Genomic DNA, 24169 nt, shown 5'->3' with positions numbered 1-24169 from the left:
CACTGCAGCATCTGGCAACTTATGCATCCAAAAGCAAGAGCAGGACATTCATCCGAGTTTACTAGTGAAATTATACCTTTATAAAAATGCTAATAAGGCAAAATGTTCTCTGGGATGCCACTAGGAGGAATAAGGTAACATTCATAGGAGCCCACGTAAGCACTCAGCGTTAAACTTGACAGAGACCCAAGTGCAGCCCCCTAGAAGTGTGGATGTCTATATCATGAGGATATGCTGTCTGCCCCCAAAATGTCCTTCTCCTCACATTTATTACCTTAAAGTATAAAAAGAGTTAAAGTAATATTTGGTTTTAAGAAAGGGATGGAGAAGGAATTAAGCAGAGCAGATGGAGAAATGCCCATAGCACCCAACCTTTTTGTTCCATACAATCTTCTCAAGTCCAATTAAAAGATTCCCTTTTGTACTCATTTCACTGAATTCTGCTCCCAAACGCCCTGTGCAGCCGCATAAGCTCTCTCCTGATGGTCCCCCCAGCACATTTACCCAAGAGATGATGAGGGATTGATGGGCTGGGGGCTGCAATAGGCAGCTCATGGGGCTGAAAGGGGGCTGAAAGCAGCCACTGCTGGCTCTCGACCACAGAGCCCACTTCTGCCCCTCCATCAAATACTTTTTGGCAGCTGCAGAAGTGACCAGAGGTGAGCAGCCACCTCCTTAACATGCAAATCTTATGGATAATCTTGGATATACCCTGTATATCTTATGACTGGCAATATCCAGGAGAAAAAAAAAAGAGAGGAACAAAAGCCATCCCTTCTTATTTCTGGATTTGTATGGATTTGGCTTGCCCGGCCACACGTGGTAGAGAACCGTAATCATCCTCCCCGCACATTTCGTGCATCAGTCCTTCCCCCCTCCCCTCCCATTTTCCACTTCAAGCCAGCTGCTCTCCCATCCCGTGGTCTGTTTTGCTGAGTTCCTGACGACAGCAAGAAGGATGAGTGTAACCCCGAGCAGAAAAGTGAGCGGTATTTTCCCCCCCGTGACTCAGTTTTAATGAAAGCAATTCCGTACAAAGTCGGGAAAAAAACAACTAAATATCGAACACTTCAAGTATCTTGTCAAGGCAGATGCACGCACTTAGCTTCTCAATAAGTTCCCCATTGTTAGGTAGAACAAAACGCAGAAAATAAATAAAAAATATAATAAAATACATAATAAAAACCCAAGCTCTGAGCAGTATGAAGCATCATGTTCTTGCTCCTCTTGTATTCAGCGGCAGCACTGTGCTGAACTCATCCACATGCTGCACCCCCAGGCAGAAGCACCCTGGATGCCAACATGGAAAATCTAACATCAGGATGGCAAAAAAAGGGGGAAAAGAAGCATATTGAACCATAAAGCTACTCAAGAAGAAATTCATTATCAATATGCAACCCTTGCACACCCCTGTGTTAACAGCAAGCTGCATTTTCAGCAGCAACCCTGATGTTTAAGGTCTGCTCAGCACCACCGTGCATCCCTCAGGTGACAAAACCCACACGTGCAAATGCTTCTTTCCTGTCAGATAAACTGGTGATATTTATATTAAAAACTGGTGAAATTCCTCTGAAAGAATCAACAAGTTTGATCAACTCCATGAACTCACTGCAAATCCCTCATTTAACTGTAAGGAAATGCAGTTGGGGACACGATGCTGTTCACGCCCATGAGATGGGAATTCCCCTCTTTTAGTTTATATCCAACCAGATCCAGCATCCTGGCTTAGTGGAAGGAGAGAAAAGGTCGTGGTTGGCGTAGATTTGATGGAATTAAGTCAATCCCTTAAATCAAGACTTGTTCTGCTGGCACAGAGCAGTCAAACCACTCCGCAGCTCGCTCCACCAGCAAGCCTCAATTTTTCCACCAGCTCCTTGCGGGAATGAAGTAAGCCCACGCTGCTCAACCCAGCACAACGTTTTCTTAAAGAGCCCAAGAAAATCAAGGGAACAACACCCAGTAACCCAACAGATCTCAGCTCCTGCAGGTGAGGATGTAAAGGGATTTTCAAACATCATTTCTCAACCTCCTCATGTCCACCCAGCAAGTGCCAGTGACTTAACAGCAGCAGCCCATCCAAGTTGGCTCTTCTCAACAAATTCCTACAGCTAGGACCAGAGGGAATGGCCTCAAAGATGCTCCAGGAGAGGCTCAGGTTGGAAATGAGGAGACATTTCTGTCAGAAAGAGCAGTCAGGTGTAGGGATGGGGTGATAGGGAGGTGGTGGAGTCACTGTCCCTGGGGGTGTTCAAGGGAAAGTTGGACGTGGTGCCTGGGGACATGGTTCAATGGGTTCTAGGCTATTAAAACACTTAGCCTTGCTTCCTCAACTGGAAAATAGTAAATAGCAAGAAAAACTATACAGAAATTAAACAAATCCCCTTTAAAAAAAAAAAAAAAGAAAAGAAAAAGATGTTTTACATGATCTTTAACCAATTAAAGACTAAGAAACTGCTTTCTATTTGGAGCGAAGCTTGAAGAGTTGAAGACGAGGCACTGATTTGCACATAATGCCGAATTCATGGTCTGTGCCAATGCAGCCTTAGCAACAGACCGGCTAAAATATCTTCATATCCAAGATCTGCCAGCGTTTCTTTACGCGACAAACACCTCTCAAGTGTTTGTCTATGAAACAGCTCGGGGGAGCAGGGGAGGTCACAGCCGCCAGCCCCCTGATTTCGCAGCAGGAGAGGCGGGCACGCACAGAGAAGTCTGTTTTCTTTCTTGAAAAGTCAGCATCTTAGCACGCAGGTCTCTTGATAACCTCCACAGATGTTTTTTTTCCCTTAAAATAAATAAATAAAAAAGGTAAAGCCAACCCAACAGGTGGGCTAGGCAATGAACTCTGGGGTCAACCCACAAAGCAAAGCAATTGGGGGCATCCTTGGGGAGCATCTGAAGAGACTAAAGCCATTCAGCAAAGGACCAGCTGCCCCCAGGGCTACAAAAATCATTGTTTCCGTCTCTGATGTGCCATATGCACCTCTCCCAACACCTCTGAAACGACTTCAGGAGGAGTTATTCTTGGGCGGCAGCGGGAAAAAATGAAATTCCATCTGCTCCCAACAGATTTGTGGCAACAAAAACAAAAACAGGGGCTGAACGCTGCTTATGCGAAGTTTTGAAATAACCTCTCTCTCTCTTCACTACTGAATTGAGAGTTGACACACAGGCCATATCTCAACTAACCTTTTCTGGGAAAAAAAAAAATAATAATAATCCTATTTTGTTATTTAGGATTTAGCCATCATGAGTTCTTTCCTCATTCTGGTAACATCTACAGGAAAAGCACATTGACACTAACTAGGAATTCTGCACAAGATCTTCCATTCATTTTTTTTTTTTTGTTAAGAAAACCAGAAAAGTAATGATTTTGCCTTATCCCAGTTTCCCAGTTAGCTTCCTGCAGTTCCATTTAGTTACCTCTCTGCACAGCCACGATGTCCTAAAACACAATTTGAAAGAGCAACACCGACCACCTACTCTAACCACCCTTAAGCCCTGCAAGAAAAAAGCTCACTCCTGCCTTTAAAATGCTGAAAACGAGACCCAAAACTTCCTATTTGTCCCACGGACACTCCACTTCTGCGGAGTCCTCTGGAGCAGGAATGTGTAAACCACTTCACATCGAGTGCTTGGCTCCAACACTGCCCCATTGTCCACCCGCTGCTGTCCTGGGAGGACTCAGGAGGTGCTGGCATGACTCCAGAGCAGGCTCCAGCATCCCACGCGTGGGTCAAGTCCAGCGATAGCCAACCTGGGTGCTGACAAGGCCGTTTTCCCCCAAATTGTGCTTTTCTTCGTGGCCCTAAGCTGTTCTGCCCTGCTGTCGGGCAGATTAATGGTCACGGCCGCAGCACCGAGCACAATCTCGGTGGAAGAAGTAGTCATTTATGCTGGTTAATGCAATAAATAGTGCTAATACCAAATTGCAAGTTATTAAGAGGAGGGAAATTGAAGGGGAACGGCTTCCAGACCTAACAACAAGCGTATCAATGCATCATAAGGTCAGGAACTTCCCCTCATTTGCTGCACTTTCAATTAATCTGCCAGAGGTAATTTATAGAACAAGGGCTAAGAAGCGAAGCAGTCGCGGTAATAAATTCCTCTCTGACACCCAGCACAAAGATACCACTCGCTGGAAGGAAACGTTTTCAGGAACCAGTTGGTTCTTACACCAAAATCACCTCTCCAAAACATAAAATAAAGATTCAGGTGGCTGTTTTAATTTAAAGGCAGGATATCTCGAGTTGGAAGGGACCCACGAGGATCTGAGTCCAGCTCCCGGACCTGCTACCTGCAGCCACTCCCGATGGGATGGAGAAGTTTTACAGTGGACTCTACAACCTTCTTGCAACTATGACCTGCAGGAGACTCACTCACAGAGGTCTCAAAGTGAGGAACAGCAATTAAAAAAAAAGGCTGCACGGCGTTTTCTCTGAAACCTTTACACCTGCACGTCCGATTTCCGAGCATTGGGGTTACCGGGAGCTCTCCTGGGTGGGGTTCCCACAGCACAGGTCACGTTTGAGCCCTTTTGTACTCGAACACGGAGCTGCAATCTCTTCCTGGAGGACAAAAGGCAAACGTGATCCACAGGCAGGCAGGCAGGACCCACAGGCCCCACAAAACCCCAACGGGACGAGGACAGGGACCCAATTTGTTTTTCCCCTTCAGCCCGCCCGCACAAACAGATGCGCTCTCACCCCCAAGAGCTCCGCGGGGCTATTTTGAGAATTTTGCATCTCGTTATTTAATTTATTTATTAGAGCCCAATTTGGGGAGACAAAACTTGCTCCAAGCATTCGGGTTTTTATTTAGATTAAGCCAGGCTGTTCAGACTGGCTCGGAGTCAAATTGTTCCCGCTAATTACAGTCCCTATTTTAGAGAAAGCGGGAACGCTCAGATTCTCCAGCTGCATAGCTCTTTGCTCGGGGTGTGGGGGGGGTGTTTCTCCTCTCAAGTTGAACGAGCAGAGTTTGAAAGCATCTGACAGTTCTCAACCTAGGAGATGGCATTCCCCGGGAAACCAGTCCATTTACCTTTTAGCTGAAAAATTAAAGCCCGTTAACCGCTCATCGTTAGTTAAATATTACAGGTGAGAAGGCAGCAGCTGCCCTAGGGCCAGCATGCCCTGGCTTTGCCACCTTCAAATTGGGGTTAAGGGGCAGTAACACCCCAAAAGCTGTAAGGATCAGCAGCATTTAAACACTTACCATCAGCTACATAACAAAACTCAATGATATTTTTTTCCCCTCTTCATCCTAAACAACTATCCAGAAGGGCAGGTAGTCAAAAGATGTTTTTTTCCTCCCTCCTAAATAACTGTCCACGAGGGCAGATAGTCAAAAGACAGAAAAAAAGACTGATAAATAATGAATGCCCAGCATTTTAAGAGCTGGGCCATTCATTTAAAGGCTTAACCCAAACCTCCGCTTTCTGCTGCGGATGACCAACGATTTTAACACACGCTCCAAGTGCTTCATGAAGAGCAAACACCCAAAATCCCTGAAAGCAGACAGGGCTCTTCAGCCAAAGCCAATCATTAAACTCGCCCACCCGATGCAGGACGGGAGCTTTCACAACAGGAGCAAACCGGGCACTTCCACGGGGCTCGTGCCAAATTTGCAAGTTAAACGCAGCGCAGATTCGCTGCGGCTTTGGAACCCTACTGAATTTAGGGACTATTTGCATGGGCAGCTTTATCACCTCGATAAGGTGGAGGACTTCATCCTGTTAATGTTGGCTGGCACGAGAATCAATAAGGAATTCACGCCCGGCGAGCGGGCAGGAACAAGTCGCAGCCGATCGATTTATTACGGGTTCGGCTTCGGAGCTGCCTCTCGCCTTCCATCGCTCCATAACGAACTGGGAAGCCGGCGTTTTCCCAAGGCTCTTCACCCTGGCTGCTCTGGAGAAGGAATTATTTCTACATGAGCAGTGCTGCAAGTCGTCAACAAGCAGACACCGCTCTGCCAAGTGAGCCCCGAAACTCCAAAGCCTTGTCCAGCCGATAATTTGCTGCGTGGTGTTGAGGAGCTTGCTTAATTCAGTCGTGTTTCCCCTCTGACCAAGCACAGAGGCACTGTCAGGATGAGGTTGTACAAATAAAAGTCTCAGGGCAGTGAAACAATACGTAAAAGTTACGGTAGTAGCCACGTTTCGCACTAAGATTTTCAGAATTGTATTAAAAACGGTCACTTTTTGACCCAAAGAGGAAGGTTGCAAGAAAAAAGTGAAATAACTTATGGAAATAAATCTAAGGAAAAAAAAAAAAAAGAGTGCATTAGGGACTTAGCACTTCTGTGCCCCTACAGAAATTTCACCCAAATATTTACTATTTAATCTATTTAACAGTATATTTACTATTTATATTTAATCTATTTAATAGTTAATTTACTATTTAATCTATTTAATCGTTGCTTCACTGTCCCTCCCCAGCAGCATCACCTCCTGCGTGAGATTTTATTCGACTGTTCCAAGGCACTGAAAGCTAAACTGGCTGAAATGAACATCTCAATCCTTTAAGCACTTCTTGATCATATAAACAGTGACCACGAGTGCTGTTGGGTCTGTCACACTGGAAGTGGAAGATGCGCTTTTCAGCAGAAAGCTCCAAAGAAATCCTTGGATTTCAATAAAACAGACCCCACAAACATTAATACATCGTAAGCAAGGAAAAAATGGACTTCCTGCAAATGATTTTACATCCAGACCAGCTCTTAAGCCCCTCAAAAGGTCAGGTTTCCCTCCAAGTGGGATTTTTGGGTAGAAACACTGAACTTCAAACCCTGACGCAGAGCAAAGCCTGGTGAGAGCACCCAAGCCTGCTCCACTGGCAGCTCTCCATGCCAACCAGCACTGAGTGACAGCAGAACCACATTATTTTGCTTTAATTATTTCCATTTGAGGTTGCTGCTCTGTACTAAGAGGGCTTGAGGACTTTATATAACCTTTTCACGCTGTTAAATTGTAACATGGAAATATTTCATTTGGGAAAAGACTGAGACAGTAATGATTAGGAAACAAAATATCCCCTTCCCCATCTACACTGCTAGACTGGGAGCTGAAAAGCAAGACGTAAATAAAAAAAAAGCCACCACAATCTTGGCTTCTAATACAATTTAATAGGTTTTCAAGGGGAAGATGGCACGACAAAAGGTCCTGCAGTTGCTGTATTCCAGTTTGCAATGCTTCCTACTCGATGCAGGTTTCCGCGGGCTGTACAGCGAGCAGGATCAGAGCGCCCGGGGCCACAGTGAATCATCCAGCTCTCCGCATCAAACGTGGGGATTGCTTCACGTCAAAAAATACCATTTATTCCGTTTTTCCAAATCGCAAGACGAGCATTGCACGCTTGGCCAAGGGAACCTTTGGTAACTGCAGCGATCGTTTGAGGCTCGCACCGCTGACGTGCTGTAACGCTAGGGGAGAAATAACTGCGGGCGAGAGCATTTGCTGATCAATAACCATGAACAACTTCAGTGCAAGCCTCAGCCAGGCTCCCTAAGCGTTAAACCTCAGCCAGACATCCTAGAAATAAGAGCTGAGCGCTCCTCTTGGGTAACAAGGGGTTAGAAACCCACCGCCTGGTTAGAGGAGGCGACCCAGGAGATGCTGTTAGCAGTGCTTTAAATGATATTATTGTTTTCCCTCTTTTACCTCGCCGCCTCTTTATTTCATTTGGCCTTGTGAGAAGCTTCACGCTGACAAATAACCGTTCAAAGACCAGTTACTGTAAGTCAGCACGAGTAACACAGCACCGCAGAGTGCTTTCACCCCGCTTCTGTCCCTTTGCTCATCCTTTTGCTTTCCCAGCGTTGACGCAGGGATCTCCGCATCGGGATTCCCCATGACACCACCAGCTGATGCAATCAGCACCCAGGTCAGCAGAAAAAACACTGAATCGGGTTCCAGCTCTGCCTTACCAACAAATTCCCTCTCCCAAACACTGCCCGTGATCCCTGTCACCTGGTTCCTCTGATGTCAGCACGAGCTGCACAACGGGAGGGATGCTCGGCTGTCAGCTCCCACACTGAAGGGGAAAAGCTCCCTGCACACCACGTAGCAATGCTCCAGCTTCAGGACTGCTCCGGATGACACCGATTCAGACAGGTTTCCCAAGTCCAGGCAGCATTGAGCAACCTGCTGCAGATGCCTTGGTCCTAACGGATGCTTAAAAACCACCCCCACACACCCCACAGCCCTCCGGCCGAGACACTATTTTGTTTAAAACAGCACGATGTAAAACAGCAACCCTACCTGGCACCTTCTGTCCATCCTCAGTCGTTCCTTCCCTTAACACAAGCCCTAAAACCCATTTGCTCTCAAGGTCAGATCGTCAGGTCTGTATGCAGACAGCTCACCCTTCTCACCTTTATTTTTAAAAAGGGACATTCCACATCCCTATATTGCACAGTCCAAAGACTCAGCTGATGTTACTTTCTACGACCAGCTCTTCACGCCGACTGTTGTTTAAAACTGCTCTTAAAAGATTACGGGAATCCTCACCCGAGAGAAAAATTTGATGCTACTTAGAGAAAGAAAAGGTTTTAAAAGTGAATTAAGGACAGAGAGAATACAGCAGCCCTTCCCAAAACCTCACCGAGCCATTAAGACAGAAGAGCAGCAATGAAAAAGCCAGAAAATTCGCTTTGAACCAGTGAACGTGAATCCCGTGGCTACAAATAATCAGGACAACTTACAACGGGGACTATTTTAGGGGAAACACAATCCAAATGTTATGACTAGGACTCCTACGCACTCCCTCAGTACAAATAAGTAAGACGATCTGGGTACGTACGTACGAGGTTCTCATCTCCAACGCCGATGATGAGCTTTGCAGTTTAACAACCCGTTTGGGGAAGGGCTCCGCAATCCCCAAAAGAGTGGTGTGGGAAACAGCTCCCAATTACCGGCTGCAGATTGACAGCTAAAACACTGATTTGCTTCAGGAGGCTGTCAGCAGCCCGGCCTCAGCCTGCAAGGGCTGCGAAGTGCTTGCTGTACTGAATCAATTAGGCATCAAAGCAGTTAACCAGTTCATAAATCAATCCTGTAATTCCAGCCCACGTTAATTCACTCCGAAAGGGAAACGTGCTGCACCCTCCTCGTGTGAGGCTTCTTCGAAAAAACAGGGAAGAAACCAAGGTACAGACCCTGATTGTAAAGGATCAGAGATTTCCTTTCTCCATTTTCAGACCTACTGCAATTTGCTGTCGATATCACTGTGAAGCCAAGACAGCTGGGAAGTCCAAACAGTCCAAGGGTGGTAATCCTCAAAAGGCAGATCACAGCAAGATTTTAGGATGAAATAATAAATAAACTTAACATTATCTATATCAAAACTCCTTTGGGCAAACGATCTCCCCAATAGTTTTCTGAACCCGTTTTCTTTCCTCACTAAATCTATTCCTTAAACAGGATATTATACACTAAGGAATAAGAGTTGGGACCTGCACAACTCTTGATTTTAAACCCACACCTAGGTAACTGCACAGCTTTACTACACTGCAACTGTTTTATGCAGAAGACACACAAATATAACTGCTAAAAGGAAAAAAATGTAGAAAATTACCACTCCTAATTGTCAGCATACGCAGAGACAAAACTAATTAGAGCTGAGATTTTCCAGATTTTGTTTCTAAAGACTTTTTCTACGTATTCAAGAGCTAATAATAAAAACGTCTGACCACGAGTAAAAGCTTATAAAAAGCTTTTCTTCCCTACAGAGCAATTTCTACTCGAAGTCATTTCTTTTTCTCAGAAAGGAGACTCTGGGTCTAAGTGCCAGAAGGTCACTGGATAGAGAGATACATCCTGATGGACAGAAACAGATATTTTAACCCCATTAAAATCATGCATTTTTTTTTATTATTATTATTTAACTGGACATTTAAGTAAAAGCAGCTCATGCCAAGCCACAATCCTGACCTGCTGCAAACCCTTAGCCCATCAAGGGTCCAGACTGGCAAAGGGGTTTCAGCGCTCTGGGTGTTTACACGTGTCAATCAGGAGAATTTAAGAATTCTCCACAATATTTGCTGGCCTCAAAACGAGCAGCATTTCCTCTTCAGATGTGACAATGATACCATGGAAAGCGTTCTGTCAGTGCTGGAGGAAATACACTGCTATGAAAGCAGCCTTCATCCAGCTATCCTTAATTTTCCGTGAGAATTCGTTGCTTTTGGCCAAGCCATTCATGAAACTGTTAGGCTACAAGGCACTACAGGAATTAGCAATTCAAGCGTTGGAGTCCCGTGGGGCAGAGGGATGCATCCAGCCTGTCCTCGGCAGCCCTCAGATCCTACAAGACAGCTTTGATGCCCAAAGAGAAGCCCCAGCTCTGAAACATCCATACAGATTTCTGTTGCCCGTGACTCCATCACAGCTTTAAAGCAAGAAGTAGTGTAGGAACATTACAGGGTTGACAGAAATCGATGGACACGTACGCAGTCGTCTCCTACAGTATTTCTTCCATCCACAAAAAAGAAAAAGAAACACAAAACAATTCTGAATTTCTGAAGGCTGACTTCTGCTGTTCTCTACACAAAATAAGAGAATCACAGAATGGTTTGGGTTTAAAGGGACCTAAAAGACCACCTAATCCCAACCCCCTGCCATGAGCAGGGACGCCTCTCACCAGCCCAGGTTGCTCAAAACTCCATCAAACCTGGCGTCGAGCACTTCCAGGGATGGGGCAGCCACAGCTCTGGGCAAACAGAAAACAGGAAAACACTGATCTCTTTTCCAGGAAACACTCCAGATCTGGGGTCTGTGCAGATTTAGGGAGGGGGATGCTCACCCCATATTACTTTTACCATGCTGCAGTAGGTCTGCAAAGCAACAGGGCCGAGCACCCTTCCCTCCTCCCCACACATCGTGCGAGCAGCAGCTCTCAAATCCTTTTTCCAGGGATCACAGAAACACTGCTCCTTCCTAGAAGAAAACTATTTAGATCACAGCAGCCCTGCACGTCTCGAGTCCCATGACACAGCCGATGTTTTTTACCCCACAATGATGCAAGGAGATGCGTGAAGTTGCATCAACCTACAAAAAAGAAGGGAAAACCTCCCTGGGCCTCCCCTGGGAGCTGCAGAGAGTAAGCCACTCTACCTTCGTGCCTGCACTCATTTCTCACCGTGATGTCTCAGTCTTAAGCACCTCGAGATGCTGAAAGCTTGGTTTCGGGAGGCTGCGAGTGAGAAAAAGGATGTTGTCTTTAACACAATCTCTTCATGCCCTCGTACACATCCAGCTCACATGGAAACAAGTAAACCGCAGGCACAAAAGATGTTCTGATGCCTTGACCAGCTCTGATCAAATAAAGGGAGAAGCCACCACGTGAAAATCAGGGTAAATCCCACATGACAGATTCCTGTCGGCACTGAATAGGGAAATTAAGATCCCAATTGAACTTCCTCACTTCTTACATACAATATCCCTTCTCACAAGCCTCAGTGAAGTTGATTATGGCGTATTTATAGCAACATTAACCACATTTCTTTTGTAGGACAGTACAGACAAAGAAGTTGGATACCAGTTGCCATGCAGAACAACCACAACGTCCTTTGAAACCGCCACATTCCTGCATGAATAATGCCACCATCAGAACATTTTTAAACATCTCTCTTTAATAACCTGTCCTTGTTGCATAGATAAGGAGGGTAAACCAAGAAATCAGATGATGAGCCGTGTTCCTGCCCGATTCCTAGAAGTAGGAAGTATTGCACCCTACTATTGGTGATGCTGCACCCTGAAGGTCTTCAAGGCTAAAGGCAGATCGAGTGATACGGCAGCACTTGGGAGTTTTGGCAAAGCCAAGCAGGAAACAAAAAGCCAGCGCTGGCTGTGATAGCATCCTTTACTTTGAGACAAGGCTTCCATGCCTTACAGCAATATAAATACCAAGTGTTTGCTTAAAAACAAACCATCAGGAGATGTGGACCAGGGAGAACAGCTGCCTGCGCCGCTGGCTGAGGGGCTGGGGAACAGAAACCAGCACGGGCTTCACCTCGAAGAAGTTTTGAAAAAATGGCCCGATTTTGAAGAACAACTGCTGTGCCAAATCCAGCTGTTTCTCTGTTCACTGCCTTTGCCTTTTCAGGACTCAAGTCCCTTCGCCCTTTTTCCACTGTAGGAGAAGGAAAAGTTACGGGCTACCAAGTCCCTACAGCTTCACGAACCAACCACACGATCCCAATTCCCACCAAATCGCCCCCACTTTACACCCCAAACCCAGACCTGCATGCAAGCTGTGAGCTCTGCCGTTTGCAGCAGGGATTTATGCACAAATTGGCACATGTGCCTGCTGCCCCAGAAATCTTCGACAGCTCAGGTTGCTGGGAATAGCAGCAAACAACGTCAGGCCAGGAATTTGGGGACTGCTGCGTTATGCACAGGTTGGAGTTTCAGGCTCCCAGTATAAATCCGGATAAAAAAAGCGAAAAAATTATCAGCACATCCTCTAAAAAACAAATTCCCAGCAGCATTAGAACGGATGGTTCAGAAAAATATGTGCAGAGGCAAGAAGTCAAGTTCTGGTTTTGACTCTGAACTACTCCAACACCTCCTCCAAATGATTCATCCTCCAATAGTTGAGCGAGGGCATGTTTAAACACCCATCACAGTTCCCCAAATGAAAAACACCACATTTAAAGAATCTCCCCAACCTGTGCTTGCGAGAAGCAGACGCCGACTGACCCACATTTAAACGGCTCCCGGTGATGAGGCTGAGTGCCATAAATCAAGCAGTTAACAAAAGCACCAACTCTGTCAGGCTGCAGCTATAAATAAATAAACGCATCTGGAAGCACAGAGCCCATCTCGCACCAGGAATTCAGCACCAAATTTTTCACGTAATACACAAGCAACCGGCCACAATTATTCCCGTTCCCAATCTCAGTTTGAAAAAAAATATATATATAAAAGCCACAGAGCCTTGAGTGACCTCACAAGGAGTTATTTCCCAACGTGTTATTTGCAGCGTGGTACTTCTCCTCCAGCTGAACAAGCAGCTTGTGATGCCTGCCTGCAGTCCTGCCAGGGCAAAACATTTTTTCTAAGAACCTCGATGGCAAGGATCACATGAGGCTTGCCCCGAGCCTCCTCCTGCTGCCCCGCAGTCAGCATTTCACCCCGTGCTCCTTGGCAGCTCCGGTCTTGCAGCGGCTGCGGAGTTTTTTCTTGGAATCACCACCGCTGATGACGCAGAAGAGCAAAGTTTGGTGCAAACGCAGATAGCGGAGAACCTCAGCACAGAGGTTGCTGGAAAAATTCACGTGAGGGCCTGCGGTCTGCATTAATGGGGTCTCGGGAATTAATCATTAAGCAGGCAGGTGCCTAACTTGGGCAGGACCAGCACCACACGTGGCTACAGCAAGGGTTTTCACAAAGCCGTCCTGGGCAGCTTACTTTGGAGGAAGACAAACACGCTCTCGATGGTGGCAAACAAGGAAATCCAAAACGCGCACGCAGGGTGAGCCTCGGTCATAGATTTTCTGCCGATAAGGGCTGAAAATATCTGGCAGCAGCCCCACAATACCCACGCTTCGAGCGCTACAAAGCTGTGAAAGGAAGGATGTAACACCACACGTGCAAGGATGCTGAAAATAAACCCACACTCACCCAGCCACGCGTTACACCAGCAGTAACTCACCAAAGCAAGAGACCCTGGAAGTGTCTTTTTTTTTTTTTTTTTTTTTTTGTTCGTGGCAATACTAATGAGTGAAAAGCAGCAGGGAGAAAGGCAACCACAGCTTCAAAAAGCACCGTAATTGAAGCCTCAATTTTTCTCTCGCTTGACAACGAAGTAAGGTTAAATCCAACCTACATTTTCAGAACGGAACAATGCTCCTCACCTTCTGCATTCAGGTTCATAAATGGGTTTACAGAAATGCTAATTCATCCGCGCCAAGCTTTTATACCCTAAGCAGACAAGCACCACCTCGGAGACGGATATTAAATTTTCATGCAATACAAACACTGACTAATAAGAAACTCTTCAAAAGGGTGTTTTCCTACCTTAGCCTCGCTTATTATCTGTCCTTTCAGGCTACAGAAGCTAGCAAATAAAAACTAAGGCTTCTGAGAAACAGGAGAGACAAAGAGAACAACAAATAAGAGAAAAAGTGGGATTTTCACAGCTGCATTCACACACCCTCAGGTCTCCGAACAAAGCCCATCTGCCCTGGGCAGTGCTGAAAGACATTAAGGATCGTTTTCATCCTTAGTAGTGTGCATAATGCCCTCCCTACCCACCTGAAGCAACAACCTCTACATGGGTTTTTGTGACACCTGTGAAGCACGTCCAAGATGAGGAGCATGGTGTAAGGCAGCGCTGTTTGTTCCGCAGCTACGAGCTCAGCAGGCTTGGCAGGAGAGGGGGGAAAAATAAAAAGTTTTAGACAGTGGAAAACCCCAGCTAGCACAATCACCCTTGCAATCACCCTTGGATTCTGCTTCTGCATTTTCAGAGAACTGAAAACTCTGACTGGGGACTCTGCGGGAAGCAGATTTACCCAAGGAAACCACAACCAGTACCTGAAACTTCAAGCAGCCCCCACTTCATCCTAGAAGTATTTCAAGCCACCTGATCTGGCCATCAGCTGCCCTTCCTTATCAGGAACATCGCTCAGCTGATCAGCGTAACACTGAAATCTGTTCCACATAACAAAGGCCATTATCAGCCCGAAATACCGAGTCCGTTTCCTTTAAAACATTATTCTAAAAATCCGCCCTTCTGCTGTGCTAAATTTAGCTCATCGGATTTTAACTTCCAGACTGCTCAGTGTGCAGGTCAGGTCTCTTGCCATCCTTCACGATTTCACCAGGAAGGATCCCTCCCATTTTCAGAATCCCAAGGATTTTAGGCTCTAGAAGCCAAAATCATGCCCCGAATCCCATCCACTGAAACCCTTGCAGCAACCTGCATCTCCGTTTGCCCAGAAAGATGTAAAATAAATATTTATTTCAAGCAAAGGGAGGGGAGGACGTTTGTGGCGGTCTCGTGTCCAAAGGAACTCCACGTGGATCTGCCACAAACAAAGGAACAAAAGCAGGAAACCCAAACCATTTGTAATTCCTGGTTCAGTATTTCATGACTTCATGACTGTTTGATTCAAAGCTATGCTGAAAGGTAAATTATCATCTTCATTCTGTGCTGCGCTATTGCTTATCAAATCTTCCAGCCCCGCTTTCAATGCACTGCAGAGGTTTTGCAGGCAGACCTCGGCTATACAAGAACAAAGTACTGTAAGAAGATTCTTGCAGTCCATCTTAGGGTGAGCTCCAGTTTGTATTGGTTTCCTCCTCTTCTAAAACCCCTTTACTTATAAAATCACACAATTCTGAACCCCATCTTCTGTATTTTTTTTACTATATTTTTTCCACTACATTTTAGAAGATGCGATTTAAGAGCTCCTAAAGAACTCCTTGCAGAGAAAATGTTGAGCACAGAAGAGAAAAAAAGCAAAGCTCTACGAGATCAAGAAGCTAATTCCAAGCGCCGTGCTTGGAACTTCAAATTGGAAAAAAAAATTCTTCCGGCAAACTGTTTAAGAAAAGAGCACCCAAGGGTATCGTTAATTAATGCGGTAATCCAGCAGGTTGGTCAGCAGCAGCATTATCTCAGGATAGAGAGGATTTTCAGCATGGATCATCACAGACACTTACGTTACGCGCTGGAAGTTCGTGGTTTGAAATTTGATTGCTCACCCAAGCTTCAGAGGAACAAGCCGGGAAACTGAGATCCGCCACCTGCCTTCCAAGCATTAATTAACTTCATGAGGGCGCACAATAAGAGCACCTCCCGGTTCTTTTGAAGACTTAGAATAAAATGCCATTTCTGTGGAGACTCAGTCATTTGGTGAAATTTCAATAAAATCGCTTCTGTTGCCTGTAAATGGAGTAAGATGGTAACGAACACCCAGCTCAACGCGAGTTTATTTTGGATCCATGGTGAAAAAAGCAACAGAGCCTGCGAAATAATGGAAAAAACTAGAGAAGCATCAGACAATTTCAGCTGACCTGATGCAGGTGGCTGTTCTGGGGTCTTCCAAGTGAGAAACGGGACAGAAATGTCTTTTGTGTGGACCACTGAATACAAGGAGGTGCTGGTGCTCAGGTCCAAGGCGTGCTCCTGGACTTGGCAGGCACAGCACGGTTCCCCCTACCTGCTCCATCACCCCCAGAGGTCCCAAAGCTCAGCCACCCTCCAGCAAGCAGACAGCCACTGGTCCTGCTCCTCGCACCCGCAGGCTGAGGCCGCGAGCTGCTCGGCGATTCCAGCACCTAAATGCTCAAAGGGGAAGGTGCTCGGTGGGCATGAGGCAGAGGTGACAAAGATCCAGCCCCCTCTGCACTGTTTTACTGTCCTGCATTGCCTGCTGTCCTCTCCTCGCTGTAGAGCACGCTGTGAAGTAGAAGTGAACTTATTGCAAGCATTAAACAACTGAGGCCAGGCAAATAAACCTGCTGGCCACAAAGCAAGATGTACAGAACTTCCTAGGTATGTCGAAAACACTGAATTGTTTCAGAGATGAACCTTTTTTCTTCAAACTCCAGTAAAATAGCAGCCTTTCCATCCACAGATTAACAACAAAACGACGAGAATGAGGATGAAACATCAACCAAGAGTTTCTCTCTCCACGGACAGACCACATAAGCCCCTAGACAGATAGATATATATACACACAGACATATTCACACACCTCCGAGCAAATTTTCAAAATCCCAACTTGTAAATAATGCCTCCGAGATCTAAATTAAACCACTTAAGTAGGCTTTTTTCTTCCCCCAATGTTTTCCTGGAAGCTCATCCTGCTTAGACATTTCCAGCTCGCATAGCCCACTCTCTTACCACCAGGGCACGTCGTTTCGCACAGCACCATGGAAGAGAAAAGAATTTTAAACGCACGATAATGCCCTAATGAAAAGAGAGCAGTGGAGCTGGGATCAGGCACAAACACAACACCCAAATCTAATTTAAGCACTTAAACTGATTCGATTCAAATTGCCAACAACCTCTAATATATTAAGTAGCTTTCTGACTTTCATGAAGCTCTGAACTGCATCAGGTAGCTCCTTAAAGACAGCGAATTTGTGCAGTAGCTGTTGACCAAATTCCCATTTATTTAAGAACAGGACCCGTGACAGTCCTTTGCTAGCTAGCAGCTCTCACAGGTTACGATCTACCCAAATCATCTAGGGAGAAAATTCCTTTTACTGCAATATTCTTTGGCCAAGGAGAGCGTGTAACCACAGAGTCCTTAATAACATTCAATCAGCAGCCCCGAACTGCCTCCATTAAATTAATAAAGTGGTAGTTCAAAAGATACACCCTAATCTTTATTTTTTTTCCCCCCCACTGCCACGTTCCATTGCTAAGCACCGCTTCGCGTTTTCCATCTCCCACCTCAAAAAAAAACAAAAAAAGGATTACCATGAAAGGAGAGAAGCAGCGCCCTTACACACAAAACCCTGGTTTTCTGGAAACATTTGGTGTCTAATTATATACAACACAGAGTCTGTTCGCTTTTGCTGCTAGGATCGTACACCAAATCGCCCAGCAGCGCGCCTACCGACACCGCTAGCATCCAGCCACCTTCCCAGAAGGCAGCACCTTGAGAGTTCACCTAATCCTCTCCAATTTTTGGCCAAGAAACCTGCGTAAAACAGCGGTCACCTCGTAACCTGTGCCCTACCTCCCTCTGCAGCCAGCCGAAACGATTCCCTTGAAGGCACTGAGTGCTGAGCAAAGCCCGTGGTGCTGCAGCTCCCTCGAGCAGGAGCCTGGCACCAGGCAGCAGGGCAGCAGCAGAGGACAGGAGCACGCCAGGCATGCCCTACATTTTCTGCCGCAGCTCTGTGGAAAGCCACGCTCTCGGGCTCTGCCTCGAAAGGATTCAGGTGGCTGGCTCCTCGCCTCGAAAAATAGGCCGCCCGGAACGGCTCGCACCTCGCTCCTCTGCCTGCCCACCCTTCAGCCGCGCAAAAATGGGCATTTTCTTCATTTTCCTAGAAGTACAAATTACCACCAAGACCACGTGCAGGTGCATTTATGCGTGGCTTCCTTTTTGAGCCAGAACAGCAGGCGTCCTGAGGAAAAACACACAAACACCTCCACGTGAGATCAGCGCTGCACCGCACAGCGTCTCCCCTCCTGCGTTTTGGGTGAAACAAGAAGGAAAATGGGCCACATTTCTAACCACAGCGTAAGCACAGAGCCCAATGTCAGGTATGAGCAGCCTGTAACACGGGGCACAGCATCACAACAACTGCAGTGCACACCATAAACCAGCCAAGCCCACGAACGCAGTCACCATCAACATCCAGATAAAGAGCAGGGCAATTAACGTGCCCACTTTAATTACATTTCACCGTCAGGTAGATAAGCATGTGGGATATACCACGCTTGGAAATAAATTTTCACCTGCCCTCACGCTTCCCATCCATCCCTACGGGTCGAAAACCAATCCTTTTGGAGCCAAGCTCTGGAGAAACACACCAAAAAAGCTGCGGTGCCATTGCTGATGGGACACTAAGTCCGAGGCAGGGGAGAGCTGTGACCGCAGAGCTCTGAACGTTGCTCAAGAACACTCGCTGGCACTTTTCTTAGAGCTCAAAGTCTAAAAAGATGGCTAGAAACTTCAGCTCACCGGTAAACAAACAAACGGCGGAACAAAACAGCAGGAGAGAAAAACATCCGGTATATTTTCAGTCAAAATTTTACGCTGGAATTGGGGTTGAAAGAGGAATAAGCAGCTTTATCGAGGAAGACGAGCCGTTAGCAGTGAAAATAAACCAACTCGTTTGTACTCAGCAGCCCCGCTTGTGCTACCCAAAAAAGGCTCTGCCTCTATTCACATCTACTCCCCTTAAACGTCCAAATGTCCTCAAGTGCTCAAGGAAGGTAACAGCAAGCGGCTATTCGAAAGTGCACCCTTCTCAACCAGAAGAAAACACTTATCTAGAATAAAATACTAGGAGAAAATTAACCAGAAGAAAATACTTCTCATGACACTGGCTAAAACCCTTGAAAAGGAAGCTCTCAACTCCCAGAGCCTGCCTGGCCAGGCACGGATCCCTTCCAAAACCTCTTCCCAATTAGCTGCAAACAGATACAGACAAAACTCCAAATAAAAAACCAGCAGAATCAACTTGGAAATCCCACAAAATCTCCCTCCTCTCATCCACACGGCTCCCCTTCCCCCGAGCGTCACCAGAGGGGTGCCTGGTGCTTTCCACGAGGAGCTGTCTCGGAAGCAAGCTCTGCCCAGGACAATCAGCCTTTTTTTTTTTTTCATTGCCTTTTTTTTTTTTTTCTCCCCCCGAAGCACCAGCCCTGCTGAGAAGTCACCTAACACACACGGCCACACGCTTCCTCTTGCTGCCACAGCTGCCGAAATTGAAGCAGGTAACCATCTCACAGACACTTCACCATCTTTACGGACAATTTGGCTGGAAATAAAAGCTTCTGGAGCAGACAGGGCGCGTTTCCAACATGCTTCCAGACAGATCTCTCACTCCTTGCCCCGTGGGACAGACGCCAGCCACGCAGCCCCCCTCAGAGCCCCATCAGCACACACCTCCTCTCGGTCCCGCAGGCGGCCCAGCAGCTCCCAGCCACCACCCCCGGCCCTCCCCAGGCACCAGCACCACTCCCACCAGCCCCAAAAGCTCCTCGTGCACCCCTCCTCTCCCTCTCCAAGCCAGATCCTGCCCCCCAGCTGCACCCCACACCTTCCCCTACCTCTGACCCTACCCAGGAACCAGCCCCACACTTGCTTCTTCCACCTGCCCCTGACCACATCCGTCTCCATACGAATCCCAAACCCTCTACAATCGCAGCCCCCACACCTTCCCCAACCCCTTCTCACTTTCCAGAGCTCCTACAACCCCATTACTCCCTCCCTGTGTGCTACCATCACCCAGTTTTCCCTCCTAACACGCTCAGCCCTACACCCAGATGCGCCCCTACCCACAGCCCTACACCCACAGCCCCCTGCCCCTACACAACCCCAAACCTTCAGCCTCACCGCTGATGATAAAGGTCCCCCTGCAGGCCCCCAGCACCCCAAATCCTCCTCCCTTACTCCTGCCCCCCCTGCAGGATCAGCACCCCGTCCTCTCACCCCACTGCTCCCACACCCTGCATCCCCCTGGATCCATCCCCACCCCCCTGAGACCCCACTGCTGGGCAGAGCCAGCGGGGGGGGCACCCAACCCCTGCTACCCCCAGGCCTTACACCCAAATCCCAAGTGGCCCTGGCCCCCTTCCTTCTCCTCCTCTCCCCAAGCCCTGCCACACCCCAGTAGCCAGGGGCCACCCCATAGACCCCCACCAGGGTCATCCCATAGCGGACCACCCCATAGATGCTGCTCCCTGGGGGGATACCCCATAAGGGGCCACCCCACCAATCACCCCCCCCACAGGGCCCACCCCATAGGGGGCTGCCCCACAGCCCCCACTGGGGTCATCCCATAGGGGACCACCCCCAGTGCTCATCCCTTAAGGGGTCCCCTGATAGACACCACCCCAGGACCATCTCATCGGAGGCCACCCCACAGACCTCACCCGGGGGGCTACCCCATAGGAGACCACCCCACAGACAACAGCTCCCCTAGTGGGGACCACCCCTTAGGGGGCCGCCCCACAAACACTTCCCGGGGTCATCCCACCAGGGACCACCCCACAAACGACCCCCCTAATGGGGACCACCCCTTAGGGGGCTGCCCCACGGACCCCCTCGGGGCTCTTCCCTTAGCGGGCCACCCCACGGACCTCCTCGGGGCTCTTCCTTTAGGGGGCCGCCCCACGGACCCCCCTCGGGGCTCTTCCCTTAGGGGGCCGCCCCACAAACGACCCCCTCCCCAATGGGGACTACCCCATAGGGGGCTGCCCCACGGACTCCCTCGGGGCTCATCCCTTAGGGGGGGCCCCCAACAGACCCCCCTCAGGGCTCATCCCTTATGGGGCCGCCCTGGACCACGGTGGTCCACCAGGACCACTCCAGAAGGAACCACCCCACAGCCGACCCCCAAACGGGGACCACCCTATAAAGGGGCCGCCCCACACTCCCCCTAGATCCACCCCATAGAGGGGCCACCCTATCATCCTCCTCACCCCACCACACCCTCATTACCCTACCAAACCCCCCAAACTCCCCCCCAACACCCCCCAATCCCCCCCACAACCCCACCAGAGCCCCCAGCCTCGCTCCCCTCCCTCTCCCTCAGCTCCCCCCGGACCCCCTCAAGGCCACAGGTTCCCGGTACCCCCCCCCCACCCCCCAAAATTCCCGGTGCTGACCTGAAGCGGCCCCCGCAGTGCTGGCACTGGTCTCCCACCCAGCCGGGCTGACACTCGCACTGCCCGCTGGCCGGCTGGCAGCGCCCACCGTTGGCGCAAGGTTTGTCGCATTCCTTCCCTAAAGCCGCCGCCAAAACCGCCGCTTCTTCAGAAGCTCCGGCGGCACCGGCTGCACCGAAAAAGGGCCCGGCCGGTCCTAAAAGAACCCAAACCAAAAAAAAAGGAGGTAACAACCTCCACCCGGCCCGGGAAACCGGGTGACGAAACGCTGAAAGCTCCCGAGCCATCTGCCGAACGCCGGCCGGGACGACGCGGCCCATCCGCCGCGGGGGCCTCCCGGGACGGTGGCCGCTGAGGGGGCTTCCGCCGCCGCCGCCGCCGCTACGGTGGCCGGGAGGGGGCGGGAGGAGGGAGGGGAGGGTGGGGAAGGGAGGGGGGGGGGGAGGCGGTACCGCCGTTGCCACCGCCCGGCCGCCGCCGGTGACGTCACTCGTTGGCGCGGGGAGCGTGAGGGGGTGCCTCCCCCCCCCCCCTCCGCCATCTTGTGCCCCCCCCCCACCACCACCTCAGCACCCCGCCATGTTGTTCCCCCGCGGTTGGTGCTTGGAATGGTGGAGTGAGGGGGGTGCGAGGGGTGGGGAAGCCCTCACAGATCGACCCCGGTGTTGCCTGCTCAACTGTGGCCCCAAGCACCACGTCCCCAAGCACCACGTCCCCAAGCACCTTCCCTCGAACACCCCCAGGGATGGGGATGCCACCACCTCCCTGTCACCCCGTCCCCACCCCTGACCACTCTTTCTGACAGAAATGTCACAGAATCACAGAATTTCTAGGTTGGAAGAGACCTCAAGATCATCGAGTCCAACCTCTGACCTAACGCCAACAGTCCCCACTAAACCATATCCCTAAGCTCTACATCTAAACGTCGTTTGAAGACTTCCAGGGATGGTGACTCCACCACTTCCCTGGGCAGCCTGTTTCAATGTCTAACAACCCTTTCGGTAAAGAAGTTCTTCCTAACATCCAACCTAAAACTCCCCTGGCGCAACTTAAGCCCATTCCCCCTCGTCCTGTCACCAGGCACATGGGAGAACAGACCAACCCCCACCTCACTACAGCCTCGCTACAGCCTCCTTTGAGGTACCTGTAGAGAGGGATAAGGTCGCCCCTGAGCCTCCTGTCTCCTCATTTCCCACCCAACCCTCCCCTAACACAACTTGAGGCCATTCCCTCTTATCCTCCCACCATTAGCAGAGCTCCCCACAGCTCCCTTCAGGCCATAGCAGAGAGCAATGGGGTCTGCCCTGAGCCTCCTCCAGCCCAAACCCCCCAGTTCCCTCAGCTGCCCCTCACAGGACTGGTGTCCCAGACCCTTCCCCAGCCTCATATCCCTGTTCTGGCCACGCTCCAGCACCTCAATGTCCTTCTTGGACTGAGGGACCCAAAACTGAACCCAACACTCAAGGTGCGGCTTCACCAGAGCAGAATACAAGGAGACAGAGAGGCTTCCACCATGGGCTGGGAGGCCTCAAGGTTGAAATCAGATCAAAAAATAAATAAAAATAAACGGTTTTCATTAATTTTTGGTTGGTTGGTTGGCTTTTAAACAGGCACTGGTGCTGCATGTGGTACAGGGTGTCCCGGCTGTGGTGAGGGGAGCAGGGTGCCATCAGCCAGGCTTTGGGATCCCCTCCGGGACGTGGGGCTGGCACGGGAGCACCCAAGGGAGCTGTGCCTTGTGCTCGGGTTGTGCCCTGAGCTCATCCAAGTGGTAGCTCGATTTGTGCCGACATCCACCATTGTTTGGGCTGGCATGAGCACAAGGAGCAGGCTGCTGTCCAGGGGCACTAAACCGAGCTTGGAAGTGTGGGGTGTTTGTCATTGCACGGCAGTGAGGGCTTCATGGTTAAAATTGGGCAGATTCATCCATTTTACCTAATTGTGTAAGCTAGGAAATGCAGTCTTCAGAAAGGGATACCTTCCTACCCTGCAAAACAAGCTAATGCTTTGCAAGGATTTCTAAGCCTTAATTCCTAACAGCGAAGAAGTAACGTGGTTATATCTCTAGCCTTCTCCTGAGCTCCTGAGCAAAACAGCAGGAGGTCTTCCAAACACACCAGCAAGGATGCCATATGCAGCAGGAAGGGTGGAGCAGAAATGTGGGTGCTGTTTGAAGTTATCATACCTTTCATTTTCAGCTGGGTGAAGTAGTGAGAAAGTTGAAGATGTTGGCGTTCTTGGGTAAACGTTGCCCTTTGTGTATCTCCATTAATCTCTCTGTATTTGGAGTTACTTGGTTAGTTAATACCTTGTTTCAAATGTAGAAAGATGTCAACAGTTGAGAAGTATTTTGTTGTTGTTGTTGTTTAATGAAAGGCAAAAAATGCATATTATTCACATTTTTCCCTTGAAAGGAGGCATCCAGGATTTAGGTATACTAATGCGATGATAAACAATGACCGAGATAGAAATAGCCTGACTCACCATATTTATTAGTTCATTTTTATTTATAAATAAAAACAGCAGTTACCTGAGCTGAAAGAGGTCTGGGTAATAAACAGATAGGTTTGAGTGCATAGGAAAGAAAATGGTTTGAAGACCAATATGTGTACGTCTGCTTTCAGTCACACATCTTTCTAACAAAACTCGTTTTTCTTATAGTTTGCCTTTTCTGCTTGAGGCCCAGGAAGGAGAATGAAATCATGGCTTCAGTTTAAAAATGCTGGGCTGCTCTGGTAGCCAAAGGAGAAAGAAAAAAATGTCAGAGATGAGAAAGAGATTACAAAACCTTCTGGACCATACAGAGATGGTATTTCTATCTGCATGTGTTTTCCTGGGCCCCAGACAACTGCCAGAAT

The 24169-nt window shown here is 48.7% G+C and overlaps 1 protein-coding gene across 2 annotated transcripts in view; it reads right to left on the bottom strand.

Annotated features, from left to right (window-relative positions):
• ATRN (attractin) overlaps positions 1–21680 on the bottom strand; it is a 145043-nt gene extending 123363 nt beyond the window's left edge. For both annotated transcript variants that reach the window (XM_082760179.1, XM_082760180.1), the window contains exon 1: positions 21312–21680. In XM_082760179.1, coding sequence (XP_082616305.1) covers positions 21312–21631 — 320 coding nt within the window. In that variant the 5' untranslated portion in view covers positions 21632–21680. The remainder of the gene's footprint in view (positions 1–21311) is intronic.
• Between the last annotated feature and the right edge of the window lie 2489 nt (positions 21681–24169).

This window comes from Aythya marila (assembly GCF_965140915.1).
Source record: "Aythya marila genome assembly, chromosome: 4".
In the NCBI taxonomy this organism is placed as follows: domain Eukaryota; kingdom Metazoa; phylum Chordata; class Aves; order Anseriformes; family Anatidae; genus Aythya; species Aythya marila.
Note: the sequence above shows the minus strand (reverse complement) of the source record. Positions and strands in the feature narration are given on the sequence as shown.